We start from the raw sequence: 26,638 nt of genomic DNA, 5'->3' as shown, positions 1-26,638 counted from the left end.
GAGACTTTGGGTACTGTTTTTGTTGTCAGACCCACACATGACATTTCCTTCTTCCTAACCTTCTGGGTTCATTTATTATTTTTTTGGTGAGAGCTTCACAAAAGTGACTCCACTTTGAGTCTGCCAACTTTCACAAAATGAGTATCTTTCTTAACAAAAGGCTTTTTAACAGTTGTATTTTTAATAAGAAATTATTTTAATTTCCCTTGTTCCATTTTATTACTTCAGTAAATTTGCAGGTACATTTTTATTCATTGATTTTTATATTCATTATCATTGTAATTAATGTTATAGGATATTTTCACAAACTACTCACAGAATTATTTAACTGTAAACATTAAGTTGTCACATGTGTTGAGCATTGTGCTTCTAGTCTCTGCACAGAAATATGGAACTTTTAAAAAGGTTGTCTACCTACTGATGATATCAAAGTTTATGTGTCTAACCCAGACCCCAGTCTCTATTTTATACTCAAGGATCCAGTTGTCTACCTCACATGGCTAATTGGATGTCTCTGAAATGTTACATGATTAAAAGTGACCTTCTGAACTTCCTTCTTTTTTCTCCCAAAGCATTACCTATTTAATCAATAATTCCATCTTTCTCGTTGTGAGGATGACGCGGGTGTGCTACTTTTCATTTCCATGTATATATTCATTCCTCCTTCACAAAGTCCTTGGAAGTTGGGGATGCTGGCCTCATCCCTGTTCAGGGGGGAATTATGGCTGACTTCAGCCAGTCATCACATTCTGATTTCCTTGCCATATGCCAATCAAAGGAAATCTCAGACTTTTGTCAAGAAAGATGGGAAAGAGGGATGCACTTTCTCTTTCTCACTGGATGTGAAAGAGGAGATCTGTCATCCAGTTGTGGTAGATGGCCATGCCTCAAGTGGGGAGGGAGTCACCCTTGATATAAAAACATCACCACAGCCAACAGAGCATGGACAGAGAAAGTAGCTCTTAAGAGGCCATTGCGTTACCAAGTGAAAAACCCTGAAGATTTCCAACCTCTGGATTTTCCACTCATGTGAATCAATATATCTCCTTGCTCTTGAAGCTACTTTGAGTCGGAACTTTTGATTTATGTCAAAGAAAGCATCCTAATTAATACAGGTTGATAATCTTTGGAACAAATCTTCACATTTCATCAATTTGTATATATTTTAGTGAAACATGGAATGGATGGTGTTTTCAATTTCTATTTTTTTAACACAGCTACGTCTTTGTCCTTTCCTCTTTGTCTCCAGTGCTCTTCTCATGAAGTCCTCTTAGCAACTCTCTAAAGTATAGATTTCCCTTTCTCTTGTAGGGTATTACTGTTTAGACATGGCTTCATTTAAAATGTTTGACCCTAATAGAATTCTTTATTCTTTCTGTTGGAATGAGTTTTTAAAAAATATTGATTTCCTTTTCTACCATATGCCAGGCAGGTACCAGGCACATGCAAGTGTAAAGCCCTTGTATTTACAAACGGGATGCAGAGAAGTGAACCTGCAATTTCCATTTGGAGAGATGTGTTTAGACGGGGAAATTATGGGTGCAGTGAGAGCAATCTTAAGAAGAGTGGGTAATGGAGGTGAGGCAAGCTGTTCTGGCTGACGTCCTATCTACATGAGTATTTGAGAAACAATACTGGTTAAACAGGTGGAAACACAAGGAAAGAACATATTAGGAAGAGAGTGTGTTTGTGCAAATATCCAGCAGCACCTGAAATCAAGGACCTCTGGGGGGACAGGGCAAGAATATGCAATTCCAGAAGGAATGTGCTCAGGGATGAGGCTGGAATTCTAGGAGAAAGCAGGACCAAGAGGGACCTGGCAAGGCTCCGTAATGAATGCGGATTCTATGCTGGGTGTGTGAATGGGGGATCTCTAGGGAAATGTTTGCTTTGTGTTTTAGGAAGATCAAATACATAACCCATGTTTTTCTTCAGATGACACTAATCAGTCACCTTTACAAAGACTGAGTAGACAGAAGAGAGGCAAGAAGTCTGAGGAAACTCCACTGGGAAGATCACCTGTGTTTCATCCTCCTCGACTTTTGTATCATTACCCCCGGCATATCTGATTAGGACCAGTCACAGAACTCAAAAGGATGTGACAAGTGACAAAGGTTGGGACTTTTCTCATAGTTACTAGCAAGAAAGGTTCACACTGGGTCCAGAAATCTGCCTTAAGTGATCAGAATGATATTAATATCAATGATGGACACAACGTCAGTGTCGTGTAAGCAATATTCCCAAACTCAAATGCCACAAAACACATAGTAAAATTCAGCCGTCTGTGATTCTTCACACCAGTTGCGGAGCTTGCATTTAATCACCGTATCCAAAAGTTTCACTGGAAATAATGGACATTGATGACAAAAGACAAAATTTTTGCTTCACTAATCGATTTTATTAGCAGTAAGACTCAGTGGACATGTGTCACCACCCTCCTAACACAGGCTGAGGCTGAGCAAAACGTCCTCTCTCACAGTTTCTGAACTACAGAAGTTGAACCTGTGGAGAGAAAACAACAGAAGGTCACTTCCTCCTGGCTCCCAGCTGGTCATTGCTTTCCTCTCTATTTCAAACAAGGGACACACTTCATGCCCAAATGGAACATTGACTAGTGAAGCTTCCTCTTTATAAAAACCTGAATTTTCCTTTTCCACTGTGTTTCACATTGGGGCAAAAAGCAGAGAGACAAGTGGTCAGTGGACCCCGACCCCAGCCCAAGCCAGGAAGAACTCTGTTTTCCTGTCCATAAAGCAGCTGTGGAACAATCAACCCAAGTCAAGAAGTACAACCAAGAAGGGCGGAGTCAACAATGTGATAAGATCTGCCCTGCAAGGAACTGAAAGAACCTAATGTGTGCTAGCCATTCCTAGTGTAATTCAATAATTGAAGTGAAAATAGTTAATTTTGTCATTAGATTAAACAATATTTAAGATGCTTGGGAGATAATTTTCTCTAAGAAAACGTATGTAAAGTATCTGGCCCTTAAAAATTGTTCAGAAGATGCTTTTTCTTCTTCATCATCTTCATGTTCCTTCCTATGGTCTGATGGCCGGCAGCTTTACCAATGTCAAGCGAAAGGTTAAAAACTAGTGTTAATGAAGAACACTAGTAAAGAAAGGTGCATAATATCTATATGTGAACAACACATACACTGAATTTATTTTGTGTTGCTTAAGAAGTTGTTGGCGTCCTACTCCCTGTATTTAAATTCTGGCACTGAGTCTGCATGCTTATCTGTTAAATATTTGGAGTAAATAAAGGTGCCTACCTTATGGGGTATATATTTTGATTATAGCAAGTCTATTGAGCATTAGCTGACCTAGAATAAACTGCACATTTAAATTACTATTTTTTCTCTTTCTTACTCTCTTTTTACACACTCCTCTGAAATCATCACCAAAATCAAGGTAGTAAAGACTACCATTCATCCCCAAATTTTCTTCCTGCTTCTTGGTAATTCCTCCTTCCTACCTTTTCCTGTCTTCCCTCCCCTAGGTAACCAGCTGCGTTTTGTCATATAGAGTACCGTAGTTTGAATTGTCTAAAACTTCAAATGAATAAAATCAAAGGTGCGCACACCCTTTTGGCTAGCTTCTTTCATTCAGTATAATTATTTTGAGATTCATCCATGTTGCTGCACGTAATACTAATTCATTTCTCATCGGTATTAAGTAGTATTCTACTGCATGGATAGACCACTGTTTGGGTTGTTTCCCATTTTGGCTATTATAATAAAAGCTATGTGGGTATTTATGCACAAACTTTGTATAAATATAGGCTTTCTTTTCTCTTGGTTAAATATCTGTCTCCCCTTAACTAGTTTTTCCAAGATCTCCAGTGGAGGCTTTAATCTGGACATAGAACTGAACCTTATCTATACTGCTTTTTTTCCTTTATGTACCTATCTTTGATGAAATTTAATTTATAAATTAACCACAGTAAGAGATTAATAATAAAAGTAAAATATTATAATGATACATAGTATTGTAATAAAATTGTTAGCAGAAATATTCCAGTGTCCTGCAATATTAAATAAAATAAGAACTCGAGCCCAAGACTGTAATATATTGACAGTCAATCGAATTACCATGAAAAATACCTACTTACAAATGCATGGGGAGTGTATGCAGCAAAGTGATGACTCTTGTTCCAGGAGCCATGGAGTGGGACAGTGTGTGATTTCATTATGTTATTCAGAGAAATATGTAATTTAAAACTTATGAATTATTTATCTCTGAAATTTTCCATTGTTAATATTTTCAGATAACATTTGCATTTTCTTAATGACCAGTAGTGCACATTTTCTGTCTTTTCAATTTGTGAGATCTATTTTGTATTTATAGTGCATTTCAAATAGGGAGAATAATATAATTGGAGGTTGATTTTTTAAAAGCCCAATATGACGATAATGGTGAGAGTTTCAGCTATTTTAATTTAATATGATTATCAATATTCTTAGGTCTAAGTCTATTGTGTTTCTGTTTTTCTTTTTGCCCCCATGATTTTTGCTTACTGTACTTTGAAATATTTTTGTTCCCTTTTATCTTTTTGTTGATTTGTTAGGTATAGTTCTTCTTATTATTTTAATAGTTGCTTTAGAATTGTTAGTACATATTTTTAACTTATCACATTCTCACTTCAAGTCATAGTATGCCAAATCTCATTTAATATAAGACTCTTTCAATAATACATCTCTACTTCTCTTCTCCTTTGTGGTACTGTTCTCACATATCTTATGAAGCACTCAAAGTGTTGTCATTATTTCTACAACAATAAATTATTTTAAAGAAAGTTAAATCATATTTAAGAATAGAATGCATTTTCAGTGTAATCATTATTTTTGTGCCCATAGATCCTTTCTCACTTGAATAGATTCTTTTCTCACTTTCCTGTGCCTGAAGTTCATCCTTTAAAATTTCCTGTAGTGTTGACTGGCTGATGATAAAATCTTTCATTGTGGGTATGTCTAAAAAGCCTTTATTTCATTTTCTTCTTTGAATGATATGTTTGTGGGTATAAATTCTTGGTTAAGAAAGTTTTCCTTTTACTATTTTATAGATGTCCTCTGGCTTACTTTGCTTTTGACATGAAATCTGCTGTGAATTTTACCTTTATTTTTTGTGTGTGATATGTCTTTTTTCCTCCAACTGCCCTTAATATTTTCTCCTTATGATTGGTTTATGGTAATTTGATTTAAGTATGAGTTAGTGTTGTTTTCTTTATGTTCTTGTGATATTTTACCCATTGTTTTATAATTTTGATAGTTGTAGAGCTATTATTTCTTCAAATATATTCTGTCCCTCTTCTTTTGGGGTCTTCAAAGACAAGTACATTAGCATTCTTGAATTTTTGCACAGGTCACTGATGTTCTTTGCATTAATTTTTTTCTTATTGTGTTTCATTCTTGGATATGCTCTACAGTGCCCTCAATTTCACTACTCTCTGATATTGAAATATGTGAAATGATGTTAATCATATTCAGTTTATTTTTAATATGAGACATTGCACTTTGATCTCTAGAAGTTCAGTTTGGATATTTTTCTATATATGTAATGCTTCTGACCATTTTGAATAACTGGAGTAGATGTTTCACAACCACAATAATGCCCTTGTCTACTATTATAGCATATTTGTCAATTTTGGCTGAGTATCAAATCATTGATTAGCTTCCTCATTATGGGTTATGTTGTCCTGCTATTTGCCTAGCTGGGAATCCATAAATTAACAGCAGATATAGTAGATTTAATCTTGCTAGTTCCTGGATAATTCTGTACCTCTATAAATTTTATTAAGGTTTGTTCTGAGACATAGTTATTTGGAAGCAGTCTGATTATTTTAAAGTCTTGCTAAATCTAGAGTAATCATATCCTACTGAAAAACAAAACATTCCTAAATACTATACCCAATGTCTCTTAAATTATAAGCTTTTCCATTCCGGTTGATGGAAATAAGCACTATTCTCAGCCCTGCAGAAGCACTGGGCACTGTTTTCTCCAGTCCCTCCAAATGGCTGTTTCCCTGGCCTTGGCTACTTCACTCACATGTGTGCTGATCAGCACTGACCTGACTATTCAAGAATTCTTGAATATTTAAGAAACATAGGAGTCTGCCTCCACTGCTTTCTACTCTCTGGTAAACTATGTTATTAAATCTATTTGCCTTAGGTTCTCTGATTCTTCACTCTGTCACCTCAAGTTGTAGAGCCCTGGCCCTTGCCTGAATATTTCTGCTTATGTCACACCCTGGAAACTCTCTCAAACCAGTAAACTGGGGCACTTGTAAGACTCCACCTTGTTTGATTTTTGCCTCTCAGGCGTAATTGTCCTTCATGGTTTTAAGTTCAGTGACTTTAAAACTGCTGTATCATGTAGTTTGTTTCAGTTGGGAAGGTATAGGTGATATCTTTTACTCCATCTTTTCTAGGAGCAAAACCCCTTCCATCGGGTTTTTTATGAGGATGACATGTATTTGATGATAGAAGAAGTGCTTTGCTAAGAATTCAACTTAACAATCAAGAAACTCTTGATCTAATATTTAGCTTAACAGTCAAGAAACTATGATTACCATCGGTTCACTTTTTCTGGTAGCTCAACTTGGTAAGCACCTTTTGGCTCACACAAACTATAGTCATGGTTAGATGCAAGAAATTGATCTCCTTGGCCTTTGTTTTCACCAAGAAGACCCACAACACAGAGCAGCTTATTTCTGTCCATCATAGATTAAATCAACACCTGATAATTTAAATGGCAATTTAGTGAACCCATGAATTTTGAAGATATAAGCACATTAATTACACACCCAGCAAAAAACTCATCTACCAAGTGAAACACCCATTTACCTTAGGATCATGAAGCCAGATTTCCATTCTAACACTTAATTTGTATCAGATTACACAATACTTATCAATAATGCTGTCAAACTTTTTCTTAAAGTTATATACTTTCTCCTAAAGACACAAAATACATCAGATAGCAGCTGTGGCTGGGGTGTAGATGAACCACCACAGGATATAACTTTAAGGAGAATTTTAATGGGAACACAATGATAAACATGACTCCATCTTTCTCATCCCTTTGATTTTTATTACTTACACTCTTCCATCATTTCTTGTCACTGTGATCCTAGATGCTCCAACTTTGGGCAGGGTTGGATTGATCACATTGTTGTTCCAAAGAAATTTAACATTCTGCAAGTCCCCAACATCCACATCAGAATCAAAATCATTAGTATGAGTCTTTCCTGGCTGGAGCAAACCCCTGGGCAGTTAAGACATTAAAAAATACATAAATAAACACAAGTATAAAAACAAATAACCATGCAAGTAAATATATATGTACATAAACACATGCATATATATTTCTAAAACCAGTTTATAATACATCTCTAACTAAGGTGATTGATAGAACACTTGTCATTCTAATGTATCAAATAAATGCATCCATATAAGGTAACTCAGGGGTAGATTTTGCCCTCAATGATTCCTTTACTTTAAGGTCATCAATAATGTAATAAAACTACAAATATATTTTGGCCACTACCCTCTCACATTTTAATTTATGATGACATCAATGTGTCACCCTTTCAGTTTTTTTCAAGTAAACTAATTATTCACTACATATATCTCACATGTCAGTAATCAAAGTGGTTTTGTTTGGGATCCATAATGTCCCGCAATAGTCTCATGGTGCTGAAACCCTGGTTACTACATGATGGAGTTTGGGGAACTGAAAGGATGGTAAAGGCTCTAAATTCATCAAGTGGGTTAATTCCTTGATGAGTTTATGGTTCAATGAAGATATTATATTATTGGAAGATAGGCCTTAATTGTATAAGGTGGTCACTGGGGCATCACTTTGAAGGTTATAATTTTTTCTAGGTTCCTTCCTGGGTCTCTGCCTTTCCCATCTCTATCTGCTTCTTGACGGCCACAAGATCACCAGCTTTCCTCCACCACAGCCTGGCCCTGTGATGTTCTTTCTCACCACAAGCTGAAAGTCATGGAGACAGTATACCATGTACTGAAACCTCTGAAATCACAAGCCAAGATAAATCTTTCTTCTTTTAAATGATTTTTCCTGAGGTATTTGGTAATAGTGATGAAAAGCTAACACAGTAAACATTAATGGTTTTCTCAGGAAATATAGACACAATTTCGAAGTAGAATTCTGAAATGTATCAAGATGTTAAGGAACAAAACTCTTTTCCTTTTTATTACATGACAGTACTACTCTTCCATATGTTAATGCATAAACAAGCCCTTCTGCCATAACATACATCATACATGGGCAGTGTTCAAACATTTAAAATACATAGAATAACATTTTACTCACTTATAAATTTGATATTGTTTAGAGGTCCCTCCATTTCCAAGCAAAGAAACTAGCACATATCCTGTAACCTGCTTTCCAGACAGTGTAACAGCTACACGATACCTCCAGCCTGCACAGGAGAAAATTTTGCAAAATGTCAGCCTTAGAAGAAACACCTTAAAAATAGGCTAATTTGGATCCCACTACTACTGTAGAATTTTGGATAATTTATATATGGTGTGGGTAATTCTTCTAAGAAATAGTCATAGTCATTTCTTTATCTAAGGGTTCACAGAACAGATGTTGGACAATGGGGATGTACAGAATAATTCCAAAACTAATAGGTATTTTTTCAAGCCAATGGCATAAGCAATATATTTTACTTAAAAATTTTCAACCTAACAATTTGTTATTGAATGGTTTAAGAATTTTATGTTAATAAGCCAGGGGTGGTGATATATGCCTATAATCCCAGCACTTGGGAGGCTGAGACAGGAAGACTGCTGTGAGTTTGAGGCCAGCCTGGGCCTTGGACTCTCTTGGACTCTCTTGACAAAGAGAGTCCAAGTCCAGCCTGAACTACATAGCAAGACCCTGTCTCAAAAAAAAAAAAATTTTTTTTTTAATTTATGCGAAGAGGTAGTAGAAAAAGAATGTGACATTTTGATCAGTTTGCTTTATTTTCATGGTGCATCAAATTTTAGATTTCTATCATCTTTTGGTCTAAATAGTCTTTATTTATTTTATAAAATCCTGTAACTTTCCACTGCTCTTGGAAATGTATTAATTTAGGTAATCAAAAGAAAATTCCCACTCGACGCCATGATACACCCTCCAGCAACTTGGTGAGCTGAAGCCGGAGTATCATGATTCCTGGGTTAGCCTGGGCAACTTAGGGAGACCCTGTCTCAACATAAAATTAAAAAGACTCATGATACAGAACCCCGAGTTTCATTCCCAGTAAAACACACACACACACACACACACACACGCACACACAATCTTTGGTATCTGTCTATAGTAAATTACCATGTTTTCCATTTACTGGTACCTGACCAAATTGAGCGTAGGATAAATGTAGTCTTTAGTTTTTAAATTTTTATAATCCTGTCCAAGTAGTTTTTTTTTTCCCCTCTATTTACTCAGGAAAGTTACTTGGAGCCAGTTCTCCTACTTTACCATTCTGACACCCTCTAATTCCAATCACCCACGGAGCCCACCATCCTAAATATTTCTTGACTCTGTCAGCACTTTTTTTATTCTAACTACCTCTACCATCTTCTGACATTACTTTTCCAATTATAGAAAGCCTCAGAATTCTACTTAGCAAAACTTCCAACCTAATACAACGAGTCAGAGCAGAAGAAGCCTTCTGAGTTCAGCACTGGAATCAAAAGTGAGGAATATTTTTTTCTCATTAATAATTCAGGCCTCAAATTCTGTTCTCTTATCCTGAAAAGACATTGAACATGGCACTGGACACTTTTCACATTGGGGAGGGGTGTCTCAAGCTTTTGTATAAAAAAGAAATTTCACACATTATTATTGAACATGATAAAACACTTAGAATTTAAGGTAAATAAGATAGAGACTTACGAGCAAAATTACTGGAATCACCAGTATTTAAATAAAATTTCCGGCCCACTCCACTTGTTTTCCCAGGAAATCTATCAGCATAGTGACCCATCTGGGGGCATTCTCCACTTGTACAGGGGAAGCACTTATTCTAATGAAAAAAAGCGACAAATGAGGAGTCTCTTTTTTTAATAGGGCATCATCTTCCCTACATGTTGTTATGATACAAATATTCTAAAGTCTATTCTGTTCTGTTGGTAAACGGTACTTCAGTGGTGTTTCAGCAAAAGATAGTAAGGCATCTAATTGTTTATAAGGATGAATCAGCAATTTCACTGTTAGATAATACAATACTATGTAAACTACAGAGTAGGCAGATTGATATTCATGTATTTATCTTTCCCCTTGTGCTTATGTTGCACCATTTGCTCTAAGACATTTATCTCCCTGTAGAGTGGTTAGATTTTTAAAATTTATGTATTTATCTTTTTTTTTTTTTATTGGGTCTTGAATCCAGGGTCACAGGAATGCTAGGCAAGCACTCTACCCCAAGGTACATCCTCAGATTGGGCAGACAAACCTATGACTCAGAGACCGTAGGAGCCAAGAACACGAACCAAGAGACCCCCAGTCATTCTCTCTGCAGCACACACTGATGACCACTATTGTGGTCACCTGGCCCCAGCAGCAGCATGGAAACAAGCTGAGTGGGGAAGGGATACAAAGGCAAGAGAAATCAGTAAGACTGAGACATTTTTGAAAAATGTTGATCATCACCTAAGAGGGTGATTTTTATGTTTGAATCAGGTTATGCTTTCACTGAATGAGACCTAGTGCTTTTGTTGTTGTTGTTTTCCATTACTTATTCTTGGGTGTAAGAGAAGACAAAAAGCTATATCAAACCAAAGAAAAATAAAAGTGAGTTTCCCGCATTATTGTGCATTCTGAGTTCATACATACTGGGATTAAAATATATGCTCTTTTCTTGTAATAGCCAACATTTACTGAATGATAACCACTACTTTTTTTGTACTGGGCTAAGTAATTAACATAATTAATTTTCTTAACTTCTCTTACCAAATACATTGAGCCTATTACTTGCATTTATAAATGAAGAAACTCCCTCACAGAGGTGAGGTAGTTCATTCAGAATCATTCATGTATTTAAGGGTGAAATTTGGATTTTGGCCCTCTTAATCCCTAGGGTATATCTACCTGGCAATTATAGCTGTCCCTACAATATACTTAACTTGAAATTTCCTGTATTAAAGGGCCTATGTTGATATTAATTTTAATATACAGTAAGAAGAAAAGTCAACTTTATAACAACAACTGATTACAGATATGTCATATTCAAGAATACATGTAACAGTTCAAACTGGAGACCAGGAAGATGTTGAAAAAGATGAAAACTTATAGAAATACCGAGTATTATTGAACTGTGCAGGGGGTTTCATGAGTCCTAAGTCCATATTTAACAGGTCAGCATTTAAGGAAATTTTCAATGTTTGTAACATCCTATAAACACAGTTAAGATGTCCATAGACCAGTTCTTTTATTGTTGTTGTTTAGGAATATTTCTAAAACACATCAGCATCTGGCAGATATGAAGAGAAGTGATAAAATATTCACGTAATGCTGTTTTGCACAGTGAACCTCTCCAGTCCTGAGAAGTGTTACTCATAAAATTCTTTAGCGAAAATGTGACTACTTACCGCACTGAAGTCATTATAAGAGGAACAAGAGAAGCCAGAAAAGCCACTAGGGTTGACAATGCTATCCGTGTAATACTTATAGCTTCTTAAGTGGTTACAGGCCACAAAGTCGCGAGTTCCTGTACAGTCAGACATGAATACACATCAGTGATGATTTCAGTTTTCCAAGTTAATGTCATGATCAGAATAGTTATTGAACAGATTTCTCCAATTAGTATTAACTCCTGGAGGTCATGGCACAAAATCATTTATGAAGTGTAGTTATGATTTGTAATGCAATAAGAAAAGACTGGTCCATACAGACACAAATACAATTTAATAATGTATTCCTTGAATTTATGGGATAATGTAATCCATGGATTCCTTGATAAGTTGAATGAACATATATTTTCTTTTCTATGGTTTCCTCATGACCACTTGTCCCAGTGGGAAACTATTCCTCAAGGATGCAATTAAAAATCCTTTTAACCTGCACAATCCCGAAGTATTTAGTAAGTCTGACTAACCAAATATAAACTTTTCCCAATGAAAATCTCTTTGCACGCATAACGGTATTACCTTCCCAAATTCCATCTATGTCAACAATCTGAGAGATAATGTTCTTCTGACATCCGGGCATTTCCACCCCTCCATTTGGAAAGAAATCCAGGTGACCCACAGTTTGGCTCATTCCTAATCCTGAAGAATTTTAAAAATAGAAGGTTTATATATGATATAGCCTCAGGGCAAACTAAAACACTCTAATTTGTAGACTCAAAACCCTCCAAAAAGGACAAGTCATAGAACTTACCCAAGTTGGGAATCATGGGGCCAGCATCTGTGTGAATTACATCCACAAATTGGGCATCACTGGGGTCCAATCGAACTTCTTCAGGTGTATCCTGAAAGTAAGGTTCAGCAGGATCCAACCCTAACTCAAACAGGATGCATACGTCAGTGTTTTATGCATATTCACCTTTCTTCATTAGTTACAGACCTGAATGTGATTATTGGCTCTCATCATGAGTTAATAATGGAAAGGCATAAACAAGTTCCTCCTTCCCATACTGATTTCTGGAGGGAGATGTGCTTTTAGTTTACTCTTTACCTGAAAGTGAATATTCCCCAAACCACTGATTTTGCCAGTATTTATGAGAGAGTCTTGTTCAGTAGTAGCAATCACCAGAAAGAATGCAGACCCTGAAGAATACTGCGCTAAAAGTTGCTCCAGTGAAAAAAGTCTCCTGAAGATTGTAATTTCCCAGGAGAGCAAGGATCTTGGCTCTCCTGGTCATTCAGCTTGACATGGTCCGCTGCCTCGTTGAGCAGGCTGTGGTGGACATTGTTAACTATAGGAAAGAATGTTCTAGAAGAACTTCTTTTCAGTAGACAGACATTCCAGATGCTCCTATCATTCCAAATGCAATCAATTTATCCAAAGAATTAAAAAGAGAATTACTAGGCCAGAATGGAAACTTGGAAGAGAAAAGTAGTTTTTCCCTGAAGTAGTCATGTCTCAGATCCAGGATTCAATAGCAATGGCTTCCTCATCAGATTACAGGGTTGTTTTAGGATACAGTACTTGTGATTCCACTGGCCTAATGCAGCCAGTGTGGCATTTTAAAATAACATTTTAAAATCCAATTAGTAGTGCCACAAACTGTTAGCCCAAACAAGCCTAATTATCTGTTTCCATTTTCCCCAACTCTGTTGAAATTTGGGGCTCATTAGCCATTCCTGCTGAAGCAGAATAAAATTAATTATGTATATTTCAGCTCTGTAGGTTAAATTTTATTTATTCTCTTACTCTTGATATTTATTCTATTCACAGAACTTGTCTTTTGTGGATATCTAACTGTATGGTAATAAATATAAAAATGGTCTTTGGATATTCTTAATTCTTATTTTTTTTTTTTACCTATTTTTATTTTAAAGAGAAAAAAGATAAACAAACAATAAAACCAAATTTTGAGATAGGTGAGTATTACAGCTACAATAGTTGATACCTTGCATATTATTGTCTTTGTATTAATTAATCAGAATATAAGATATAGGCATGATAGCTTGTCTAAACAATATTAGCACAAAACATTCTTTTCAAGGAACTAAGAGAAGCTAGCTGTGAAACTATCTTGTGTATACATATATATTTTTTCTTTTTCCCTTTCTTCCTTTACCCTTTCCCCCATAGCAGTTTGTCTTTTCTTTTGCAGCTTTTTCTTTTGCACAGTTCACAATATCTATTGTACATTTGGATCGTATTTTCTTGTTCAGTTTCTTACACTAGTGAGACAATACAATGTTCATACATATGGGTCTGTTTTATTTCAGTTATGAGTATGATTTCTAGTTGCAAGAATTTACCTATAAAAGTCTCCAGTTTATCATCTTTATAGAGGAGTACTACTCCATTATATATATTCAAAAAACTACATCTTTTTTATCCATTCCTCTCTTGATGGGCATTTAGGTTGTTTCCAAGATTTAGCTATTACAAATTGTGCTGCTATGAACATGGGTGTACATATATCACTGTGGTACAATGTTTTTAGTTCTTCTGGGAAGATACCCAGAAGGGGAATAGCTGGTTCAAATGGGACCTCTAGTCCCAGTTTCTTAAGGAATCTCCACACTGATTTCCAGAGTGGTTGCACCAGTTTACATGCCCACCAGCAGTGGAGAAGGGTTCCTTTTTCCCCACAGCCCTGCCAGCATTTTTACTGGTTGATTTTTTGATAACTGCCATTTGATTCTTACTTTAAACACATGAAATGTATTTATGTTTTAAAGAGGGCATTGTACACCAAAGGTCAGTATCAACAAATCAACAAGGCCTTGTTTGTGATCATGCAGCCCAATTCAGAAAATGTGACAAAATACAAGCAGGTTGCACCAAACTTCTCTTGTGTATTTCCTTTGGACCCTGTACAAGTTGCCCATAGTCTTATTTTACGGTTTTCGCGATTGTGACCAACCTGTGATTCGTCCAATGGCCCCATCAGTCCTCTTTCCAGCCTCCCCAGCAGCATGGGAACCCAGACTGTGGCCAATGACATGGACGTTGGAAGGTGAGTATCCCAATTCAGACTGTTGGACAATGAAGGAAAACAGACTATGTCACATCAAAATAAGTCTCTTTGACATAAATATTTTTGAGCTGAAGGCACTTGAGAAGCAACTGTTGTAGGAAAGGCTTTACCTATAGCAAGCCATGAAAGTTTGCTTCCCTGTACCAACATGAGAAGGTAACACTTGTCACTAATGACTCAGAATTGATGCTGTAATTGGTGTGTATAAACTTACTAATGTAAGCCTTAACTTTCACTATGCATCTGAATAACTATAGTTGTCTACATGATATGTAATTTCTTATAGAAGTTTGCTCATAAAACAGCTAAAACTGCCAGAAATATAAGAATGTATCTAAAAGTTCATGTGACTTTAGTAATCTTCAGCAAATAAAACTAGTTTAATACTGATGACTTAATGAAAACATTGTATCTTCTGAGTTATTAAAAAAATACTCAAGTGTTCTGTAAACCCGGTCTAAGATTCCAAGAGCTAAGATGGCTGGAGGTTATCTCAGCCTCTTCTAAAAAGAAAATCTTTCCAGCATATTTTCAAGTATTGCAGAATTCACAATAGGAACAGAAAGGGAATGTCCCAAAACTGGAGTTTAAGTGGACATGCTGTTTCTTCAAAACCACTGATTTTCATGGTTTTCCCCCACAACTATACTGAAAGTGGAAATGATTTTAAACTTTTAAAGTGGTGGAGATAGACTTCTATTTTATCCTATGCTATACAAAAAGAAGTCTTGAAGGATGTGAAGAGTTGTTACTTAGAGATGATGAAACAGCTTTAAGATTTTGGTTATGCACTCAGGTTACCTTGTTATTACTGTGCTTCTCTTTTAAAAATTAGTTTAATCTTGAGGTTGATGTTGTCATGTACAAGTAGGAATAACTAATAAAATGGAAACAATACTTGTAGAATTCTGTAGAAAAGACTTGCATAGTTTCTTAATAAATTCACCTAATTTTTAAAAAAATACAGTTTATGGAACTAAATAAATTTATTGATGAACCCAATTTCTTTGTATTTTTTTTCTTTTCATTTCATAGAGAAATGTCTTTGTCAGTTGTCTATTCTTGCTTTAGGATTGGAAATGAACAAGGACTTTTTAAATAAGACTCCAAAAGCACAGGGGGAAAATGGGATTACAGCAATGTAAAAAGCTTTTGCACAGAAAAATGTATAATAAGAGTGAAGGGGGCTGGGGATTTAGCTCAGCGGCAAAGCGCCTGCCTGGCAAGCGCAAGGTTGTGAGTTCGGTTCCTGGTACCGGAGAAAACCAAAAAAACCAAAAAACAAAAAACAAACAAAGAGTGAAGGGACAATTTATAAAATGGGAGAAAATATTTATAAATCATATGTCTGACAAGGGGGAAGGTTATTTCTAGAACGTATAAGAAACTCAAACAACTGCACATACACACACACATACTTGATGGGCAATAGAACTAAATAGACCTTTCTCAAAAGATGATATAAAATAGCCAACAAGTAAATGCAAATTGTCAGAGAAATAAAAATCAGAACCACAATGAGATATCAATGTACCCCAGAAAAGATGGCTGGTATCAGAAAGATAAATATTGACAAGTGCTGGAAAGGATATGAAAAAAAATGCTTGAACACTGTTGTTGGGGAATATAAACTGATACGACCACTATGGAAAACAGCATAGAGGTTCATCCAAAAATTAAACATAGAATTACCATATGCCCCAGAAATCCCACTCCTCAGTATATAACCAAAGGAAAGGAAATCCATAGGTTGAAGAGATAGCTGCACTCCCATATTTATTGTAGCCCTATTCACAGTAGCCAAGAAAGGGAACCCACCTACATGTTCATCAACTGATGAATGTATAAATAAAATTTCATTGGTACATATACACAATGAAATAATGTTCAGTCACAAAAGGAAGTGAAATCCTGTCACTTGTGATAACATGGATGAAATCATTACATTAAGTGAAATAGATAAGGCACAGGAAAAATGAATATCGCATGATTCCATTCATATGCACAATAAAGCGGCTGACTAATAGAAATTGAGGAGAAGTTGAGAGGAAGGAAGTTGAGTGCAGAGGCTGGGAGAGTTTCAAGGAGGGAGAGATAGGGATTAACCAATGGGCACCAGACATAGTTAGGAATTAAGAAGTTCTGGTGTGCTATTGCACTATAGGGCAAATATAGACAACAATAATGCAGTGTGAATTCCAAAGAGCTAGAAGAAATGATTTCAAATGTTTGTATCATAAAAGTGTTAAATGTTTGAAGAGATAGATATATTTATCCTGATTTTAACACAATAAAATATATACATGAAACATCACATGTGCTCTGTAAATACGTACAGTTTTCATGTTCTTATGTATCATAATAATCATGGGAGTACAGTATATCTGTTAAAATATAAACTTGATAAAAGAGATTAACATGTCTTTAGTTTTCCTTTGGGAAAGAGAACCCAGAGAGCAATGTGTTTGGATTTTTAAATAATCCAAAAGTTGTTACCTGAAGGACTTTAACAAAATAGGCCACTTCGGCACCCACAACTCGGATGTTGTGTGTGGCTTGGGTGTATCCAGTTCGAGAGCCACCTTTCCAGTCCACACAGATACAATTCACGCTTTCCACCTGAAACATGTTCTAACAGAAGAGACACAATAAAAGGGAAATAACTCAGGATCTTTATTATTTAATAATTAACACATCTGAGGACTAGAATAAGTTCCCACCTAGACCTGTGCTATATGATATCACTTAAACCTCAAAGTTATAAGCAAATGCCTAGTCTGTAATAAACATGGAATCCCTTCTTAAGTTTGACAGTTGCTCTAGTTGGAGACAGGGCTGTTGTGGGAACTGTATTCTCCAAGTTTCTACTGAAACTGATACATAGACCCTTGATTAAGAGAGGAATGCAAAAGATGCGGTGTACTGAGTTGGCTCATTAGAACACTGTGAATACCACAAGACTCCCATGTGCCTTACTGGAATGCAGCCAAGAATGCTGCCTATCTCTTTCGCTGTATCCTCAGTGCTTAGAACAATACCTGGCACACAGTAGGTAGGTGGACAGTAGATATGTGCTGCATGAATGAAAGACTATGTTAGGACTCTTTGTACACATAAATATATTGAAGGTAAAGAAGTAAGCTTTTCCACAATGAAAAGCCTAATCAAAGATTTTAATGAGAACGTGATATAGGTTATTGAAGTTATTTCTTATGAAAGCATAGTCTACCAGATATCTACTGGAGATTCTGTATAATGGGTTTCAATTATAGGTTCATGAAGTATAGTCCTGGCAGAAATTGTTTCTTAATTCCTAGCTTTTTCCAAAAGAGTTAGAGACTAACAAAATCTTAGATAGCATCTCCTAACTCTCGTTTCACAGAAGGAAGAATACAAAGCAAGGAACTTACTTACTAATGCCCCGGTAAGCTAAGCATAGAGCCAGGACTAGAATCATAGGCCTTTATACATCTAGTTTAACTTACTAATATCTACAGTTACCCAAAAGCATTGTCAAAGGTAAATCAAACTCTTTTAAAACACATCTACTTTGGAATCTTAGAAATACATTGTTTATCTATGTCTAATAAATACATATTTTCTTTGAGTTAAGAATCATGTTTCTTTTTTTCACTGCTGTACAGGAGGCCATTTTTACTCCCTTCTTCACCCCCATCCAATAATCATCAAATTTATTTTAGAAAAAAACTGTGGTTTTAATGATTATTTCTAAGCTTTTGAAGTGAATGGATTCTGGGGTGCTTATCTGGCCCTGGGATCAGCTTATGTATTCTGGGGCTGACTTGGTTCTGCCTTTGGCATTATTCAAACACAGGCCAGAAGTGAGTGGGTTTAGGAGGGCACTGGTGTCTTTTTCTGGCACCCTCTGGAGAGATAACTACTGCTTTGTACCACAGCAGCCATAGGAATTTGATGAAATTGTGAATAAATGCTCAAATAAATGTATCAATAAAAATGTTCTTCAAACACTACCAGTTACTAAGAAAATTTATTCTATTTGATTTTGTGTCTTTTAAATCTTGGTTTTCCCTGTGAACAGTGCAAAAAACAAATTAAAGAAATAAGATCATTGCTACAGAAATAACAGAAGGCAAAAGTTAAAGCCGTCATGATTTTCCTAGACCAGAGGAAGTCAGAGTAACAAGTGAAAATCAAAGGAAAGTTAGTTTGGGCAAATGAAACCTCTTAGCTCTTCAGGAAATTAAAATGAACAAACTGGGGCCGTGGTCAGCTGGGATGCACATGTATGCCAGTTTCTGCTGCAAAGTTTTGAAATGCCTCTGTATTAATTATGAAATATTTACTGTCTGGAACCGCCACATGCCTGCCCACCTGATTGCCTGGAGACTATCCCAGGCCCTCTCCACTTACCACCACTACCTGGACCTCCCACGTACCTTCATGAGAAGGGTCAGAGGATCCTTCAGTGTGGCCGTGCCCAGCATTTGCCCTCTTGGGTTGAGACCAGGGCCTTACTGGTTGTTAATTTTCACTCCTGAGAGAACCCTCCCTTAGACGATTACCAGGGCTTACCTTGCACATATTGGTCAGCCAATTTTCTTCTCCTTTGTCTGTGAATCCATGGATAATAAAGCGGGTTTTTCTATTTGTTTTAAAGTTGGAATTCTTGATCTTTGATGCATCTGCAACAAGTTCCTATTTTGGGGAGAAAAGTGTTTCAGTCAAAATTTTCAGTGTCCTCTGGGATCATTTATATGTGGGGGGAAATGGTAGATGGGTGAGAAGTACTGGAATTTGGGATCCTTGTGAATAAGAATCCTCTCATTACATCCAAACCAATCATCACCAAGCTGCTACTTTCCAGTCATCACAACATTCTTGTAGTTGTTCAACTCAGGATAATATGTATGTTATAATGTTGGTGATATGGCTCTTGTCTCCCCATAATGGAGGTTTTGTGTGTCTGTGTCTGTCTGTGCATTGTATATATACATACATGCATATACACAGTACATTTAATTTGTTTGTATATCAATTATAAGATATACACTGTATATAAAGTATTGAGAAATTTTATAAGCATATGTAATAATAAGAGTGTGTATGTATGTATGTGTGGTATGGAGAGATTTTACTTTATAAATACGATTCCCTGTCTCAATTCATTTGAGGTGCTATAGTAGAACGCTCCAGACTGGGTAATTTATAAATAATAGAAGTTTATTGTGTTCCTGGTTCCTTATGTTGGGAAGTCCAAGAGCATAGGGCAGGCCTTGGTGGTATTCCCACACTGGAATGTGGATTAGTAAGTCAGCAAAAGAGATAGAAGACCAAACTGGATTTTGTCAGGAATCCACTCCCATGATAACTATCTTAATCCATTTTAGAAGGGGAAGCCTTTTTTGACCTAATCACCTCTTATCAATTCTTCTTGCTAATATTACCCAATAGCAATTAAAATTTGACGTGTGTTTTAGTGGGGCCATTTCAAACCATAGCACTCTTTGTATTTCCAATATTTATTAATTACATCTTGGAAGTAATACAAAAATATTATGAAATTCACGGACCATTTGTAAACAAGTTACACAAAATAGCATGTAGGCTTATTTTCCTGAAAATTTATAAGGATATAAATTCCAATATTTGATTAGTTTTCCTTAGAAGACTTGGATATTCATTATGTGCAATAGTTTGAATATGTCCCTCAAAACTCAATTGATATTTATCTGCCATTGTGTTATATGAAGAGATGAGAGCTTTAAAAGGTGATTATGTCATAAGGACTCTACATTTATGAATAGACTAATGCCATTACTTTGGAAGTGGTTACTTACTGTGGGAGTGGATTCTGGGTGAAAGGATCTCTCTCTCTCTCTCTCTCTCTCTCTCTCTCTCTCTCTCTCTCTCTCTCATCATATTCAGCCTTCTTCCATGTTATGATGCAACAAGATAACCTTCACCAGATGCAGACCCTTAATCTTGGACTTCCTGGCCTCCAGAACGTTGAGCTAAGTAAAATCTATTTTTTATAGTTAATCTAGTCTATAGCATGCAGGTACAGCACCAGACAATGGACTAAGATAGAAGTAGGGTTCCAGAAATAGGGCTGTTGCTATAACACATACCTGAACACGTGGATGTTCCTTTAGAATTTAGTAATGGGTAGAGGTTGGACAAATCTGAAGAAGTGGGCTAGGAAAGCTTGTTTTTCCCTGAATGGAACGTTAAGGACTGCACTGGTGAGCACTCTGAGGAAGAGAATAGCTGTAGGGAAAGTCTGAAACTTCATAAATATTACTTAAGTAGTCAGGACAAGAATGTTGATAAAAATATGTAAAGGTCATTGATGAGCTCTCAGATAGAAATGAGGAAGAAGTTATTGGAAACTGGAGTAAAGGCAATCCTTGTTATACATTTGCAAAGAACTCGGCTGAGTTGTGCTCATGTTCCGGGACTTTATGGAATATCGAATTTAAGTGCAATGAATAGAATATTTGTCAGATGAAATATCTAAGAAACTAATCATTCAGGCTGCTGCATGGCTACTTTTACCAGTATATAGTGAGGTATGAGAGGAAATAAATGACCTAAAGATGGAATTTTTAATTAAAACAGAAGCAGAATAGAATTTGAAAAATCTGTAGCTTGAACAGGCAAAGAGTAAAATGGTATCTTCAGAAAAGCAAAACAAGTGTGTGATCAAGTACCCATTTGCTAAGGAGATTGCTATAGATAGAAGGAATCTACATACTATTTATCCATACAGTGGGGAAAAGACTCCAAGGACATTTCAGAGATCTTTGAGACTGCTTCTCCCATCAGAGACTCAAAACTCTACAAGGGAAAAGTGGTTTTGGGGGACGAACCTGGGACATTCTCCATGGTTTGCTGCCTGGAATCAGCTCAAGTCTCTGAATTCTGCATTCTAGGTACTGCTCCTCAGCCCTCTCATCTATAGCTCAGGCTACCACTCTGCAGAGTGCAAGCAGCAAACTTTGGTAGTATCTACAGGGTGTTAAGTTTCCAGGCTTAGAGAATACAAGGACTGTGGGGCATGTACTGTTTCCTAGATTTCGAAGGCTGTGTGGACAGGCAGAAATGTGATGTGGAGGTAGAACCATCACAGACAGTCCCTACTATACCAGTGCCTAGAGGAGCTGTGGAAGTGGGAGAAGCTTTTGCAACATCAAAACTATAGAGCTACCAGCATGCAACACCAGCCTGGCAGAGCTGTCAGCACAAGACGCCAACCTAAGAGGATGCTGGGGCACTGAGCCCAGCAAAACCATGGAGTCCAGGAGGTGGCGCATGGAGTAAAAGATTATGATCATCTCAGGACTTAATGCTATTAGCACTGTTGGATCTGAGACTCACTTGCAGACCTGTTACTCCTTTTTTCTTGCATATTTCTCCCACTTGGATTGGGAAAGTCTATCCTATGCTTGTCTTACTAATGTATTTGGGGAGCAGATAACTTATTTGGTTTGAGGCTCACAACCTGAGGAAATGTTTTGAGTTTCACTATAGCTGGTTTAGAAAAGACTCTGAAAAATTTTGGGTATTTTAGTTGACGTAGGGTAAGTAAAGACATTTAGGGTTATTGGGACAGAATATATTTTGTATGAGAGGAGGACATGAATTTTGGGGGAAATAGGGATGAAACTGTATGATTCAAATGTCCTCTCCAAAAAGATGCTGACATTTAATTACCATTGTACTGACATATGTGATGGGTCATGAGCACCCTGCCCTCATTCATGAATGCTGTTGTTGCAGGACTGGGTTAGTTATTGCAGAAATGGGCTTCTTATAAAAGTATATATTTATCCTATGCTCTTCTTTCTATCTTATACACTCTCTCAGCATGTGGTACCTTTTGCTATATTATGATGCAGCAAGAAAGTTCTCACTAGATACATTCATAGTCTGGACCCTTAACCATGGAATTCCCTGCCTCTACAACTGTAGACCAAATAAACTGTAAAATAACTTACTTAGTCTGTGGGATTCTGTTATAGGAGCAGAGAATGGAGTAAGATACATCCTTATTACCCTTATTAGTTCCAAATAGATGGAACCAAATGCATGAGTGTTCTTACTTGATAATTGCTTGGATTCTCATTAGTGTATAGGAGGAAGCGGGTATTGATAATACTCGGAGCCCAGGGTAACATTTTCAAGGGTCTTATGATGGTTCCTCCCCACGGAGCAGCATCGCTGAAGCAGCCGAGTTTATTGTAGCAGATTTCACCTCCTGCAATTACCCAGAAAGGTTTCAAGGACATCAGTTCATTGCGGCAATAGAAAGGTGTTTTTTTGTTGTTGTTTTTAAATGGTTTTTAAGCAAAAGTTACATTGCCTGGCAGATTTTCTTTCTCTAATTTCCCACACTCCCTCTTACACATTCACAAAGCACCTGCAAAAGACAATACATCTGGTACACACAGGCAGCTCCCTTCGCTTCCAACCCAAGAGACCATGTCTTGCCCTTTGTGTGTCTGTTCACTCCCAGGTAGACACTATTTAAGCTTCTGAACCCAGACGTCATCTTAGCCTATTGATGTTTGGGAGTGGCCCTGTGTTCCCAGGCTTGCGTGGTAGGTTGTGTGTGGAGATTCTCAACTCCTAGCAGCCACTTCCTGGCTTTGTATTCTGGGCCTCCAGTTAAATTTCATGAAAAATCAAACGTTCCTGTCTCTCCCTTGGCTGAGAAGAAGATGTCTGGCCTATTTTGAAGACTGTCCTAGACTCCTGCTATGAAGAAACTGTTCACACACAATCAAACAAAAGATTCACAGTTGGACACAAGGGTAGGCTGGCCTATCACTGTATAACGTGATAATTCAAAGGAAGGGTTCTAAGGGAGGATAAAATCCAGGATACAGTAGGAATAAGAGTAGTTGCTTCCCTGGGGGCTGAACTCCTGATCATCTTGATACGTGCCAGATGCCTGGTTGGATGGTTTATTTTACCTAAGCATCATGTCCATGACTTGAGAAAGGTGATTTCATTATCCCCACTTTACAGATAAGATCCTGAAGCACAGAGGGGTTATGGATTTTGCTCAGCCTAATAGAGATTTAGGTGATTAAAGCAAGATTAAAACTTTCCCCTTGACTCCGAGCTAGGGATGCTAGCTAAGATAATAAAACTACAAATTAAAATTAAAATGGTCATTAAAATACTTTAGAGATATTTTTAAAAAGAAAATATGTTACATTTTTGTGTTTGTCTGAATTACTTCTTGTTTATCTGAAATTCAAATTGAACTGGGCCTTCCAGAGTTTGTGCAGTAACCTCAATCTCAGCCCTTGTGCTTGCTCTTAATCCTGCATCTGCCCTGCTTTACCTCTCACTCTCCCCGTGACTTGAGTCTGGGCTTGTGCCTCTGGGAAGGACACCAGTTCCTGGCTCTACTCAATTATTTTCTCTTACCTGCTACTGCTCCCAGCAGCAGCGAGAACGTCCAGAGCAGCAGCATCTACAGAAAGGTAAAAACACCACTGAGTCTAGAGAACTGAGGTGTTCAAACACTGGCATAAGCCAAGTTAATTTCAATTTCTGCAGAAAAATGGCTAAGTTCTCATAAAGTAGCCTGGAAAATATGTCCCTGACTTACCGTGGTTGATCTGTGAGGTTCTACAGACAATCAGACAATACCAAAATGTTCCTTTATAAGTGAGCTTTATCTTTCCAAGAAGTGTCATGGAAAAATGACATGAAAAGGGAGAAGGTTCCAAGAACATAGTTCTAATTTTAATCATAGGTAAACCCAAATTGATAGAGTACGTAGTTTTCCCACAGTGATCGTGAGAAGATGTAAAAGTGGTAGATGCAAGGTTCTCTTTCGCTCTGTTTATGTAATGCTGAGTCATTTCACTGTAGTGAAAATTCTCTTCTACCTTCTTTATGGTTTACACTTCTTTGTGCAGGCCCACTGGTGGGTATGAAGTCTAATGTTGCTCAAATTTGATAGCAGCTGTTTTGAAAAATTAATATTTCAAGAGCATTATTTGGGCTGGAGATTTAGCTCAGTGGCACAGCGCCTGCCTGGCAAGCACAAAGTCGTGAGTTCTATTCCCGGTACCGGAAAACAAAACAAAACAAAAAAAGAGCACTATCTGTATACAATAGCTTTCTCATAATATTGCCTACCCCTCAAACACAGTGGAATAGAAATGGTCCTTCAAGAGTGAGAGCAGTCCTTTCAGGAAAACAGTTCATATTTTATAATGATAGTCCGTAGCACTTCCTCGCTTCTTAACAATAACATGGAGGAAAGAATAAACAAGGGGACAAAAGGAATTGGCATATTTATGAGAACATAGACTTTCAAACAGTGACCCCACCACTGGGTGAAAGAGAGAAGGATAAACTTCAACCTAAAAAAGAAATTGTATGAGAAAAATACAATTGCTGCAATATAGCTGGGATAGTTTTAGTTTGTCTTAAACTGTTTAAATTGCATTTTAAAAAGCAATGAGCTATCATAATTTTAGGGACTAGAATCATTTAGCCTGATAGTGTCACAGTTTTAAATTGCTATTTTGTAGATCAAAAAAGGTTAAATAATAATTCACTCCACTGACAAAATTTATAGGGATAGGAAAAAACAACAAAAAATTATGTGTATAAAGAACAATCAAGAGAGTCCAGCAATAGTTATGGTAGATCCATAATTGGACTTGAAGGCAGAAGTGGGATACCATGGATGTGAGCCCTGAAAAATTCTCACCTAAATCTTTCCTGACTAAGCTTATGTTTCCGCCTCAGGGTGCCTTATTCAGCCCTCCCTAGGGTGGTCCCCCTATTCCTTCTACCACGCTATCCTCGCTACCCCTCTGACCACTTCCCTCATGTGAGATCCCATCACATTCCTTCTGGGTCACAAAGTAAGAGGAGACTGGAATTTCCTGGGTCACACTGTCACACTTGAGCGTCCAGTCCAGTGCACATATCTGGCACATACCTGTTGGATGAATGAATACAGGAAGTGACTATGAAAACGTTTATTTTGCAAGATTGCTACGGTAACAACTACTTACACAATCTCCTAGGAAAAGACTTTGAATGTTTTATTCAAGCAAAGCAAAACAAAACGGCAACAAGAAAAGTGAATAACAACAACCAAAAAACCCCACAGAAACAAAAATCTTCCAGCAATTCCTAAGAACAGAGGTCATTCAGGGAAGTTTGGAATCCTCAAGCAAACGTGTCCTTTTTCCCATGGGCACTTGGCCAGTGGATGAGCTAGATAACTGGAGGTGAGAAGCCCAGGCTGGCTGAAGGTTAAGTAAATGAGACCCTGTGTGTCCACTCTGCCAGTAATCTGACCACACAGGTGTTCAAGCACCTTTCTTTCCCTGACCTGGAGTGTGGTATCACCAGATTCCCAGAATCAAAGCACTGTGCAAGGAACATTTATCTCCTAGGCAAATATAGCTTTTTTCTAAATGTTGAAGTCGAATCTATGTGATGTAATGATGTACTGAATCCAAAAAATGTGGAATTCCTTTTCAACAGAAGGCCCCCTAGACTTTCAATGCCAGGGAACACCTGAAATGGGGCTGTCATGGCTCTAATACCCTTGGTGAAATTTCATGACTCAGCCGCAGAGTTCAGCAAGATTGGATTTAGGGAAATTTATTCATGCAGAACTGACATGACAGATTGCAGATTGCATCACCTTCCTGTGTAACTTTTGTAGATTTGGGGGATTGGGTCTTTCTGAGACATTCTGTAATTTGGACATATATCAGTTACAAAATGATACCCCATAGCCTCTAGACTCTGTTCAGAATTTGGTGACATTTGATACTAGTTGTATGCAATGGTTCTTTTAATGATGTGCAAAATTTTGTGTCATCTTAAATGCTAGTTTTAAAATATTACTTTGGGCCAAGGACATAGCTCAGCAGCACAGCACTTGCTTGGCAAGCACAAAGTGCTGAATTCAATTCCCAGGACAAAAAAACCCCATATA

At 37.1% G+C, this 26,638-nt stretch overlaps 1 protein-coding gene across 1 annotated transcript; it reads right to left on the bottom strand.

Annotated features, from left to right (window-relative positions):
- Positions 1-2,438: 2,438 nt before the first annotated feature.
- LOC102019422 (pancreatic triacylglycerol lipase-like) lies at positions 2,439-24,136 on the bottom strand. The gene is made up of 12 exons (XM_005387907.1): positions 24,091-24,136; positions 22,755-22,909; positions 19,225-19,347; positions 17,167-17,301; positions 14,557-14,668; positions 12,393-12,512; positions 12,161-12,280; positions 11,603-11,721; positions 9,909-10,038; positions 8,334-8,442; positions 7,095-7,259; positions 2,439-2,502 (listed from the first exon to the last, which is right to left on the bottom strand). Exons 1-12 carry the CDS (start codon positions 24,134-24,136, stop codon positions 2,439-2,441), a joined length of 1,398 nt encoding a protein of 465 aa, XP_005387964.1.
- Between the last annotated feature and the right edge of the window lie 2,502 nt (positions 24,137-26,638).

The sequence above is a fragment of the Chinchilla lanigera genome, unplaced genomic scaffold, assembly GCF_000276665.1.
Source record: "Chinchilla lanigera isolate Chin_1 unplaced genomic scaffold, ChiLan1.0 scaffold00030, whole genome shotgun sequence".
Lineage (NCBI taxonomy): Eukaryota > Metazoa > Chordata > Mammalia > Rodentia > Chinchillidae > Chinchilla > Chinchilla lanigera.
The sequence above is the reverse complement of the archived record's forward strand: the minus strand, read 5'-3'. Positions and strand labels throughout refer to the sequence as shown.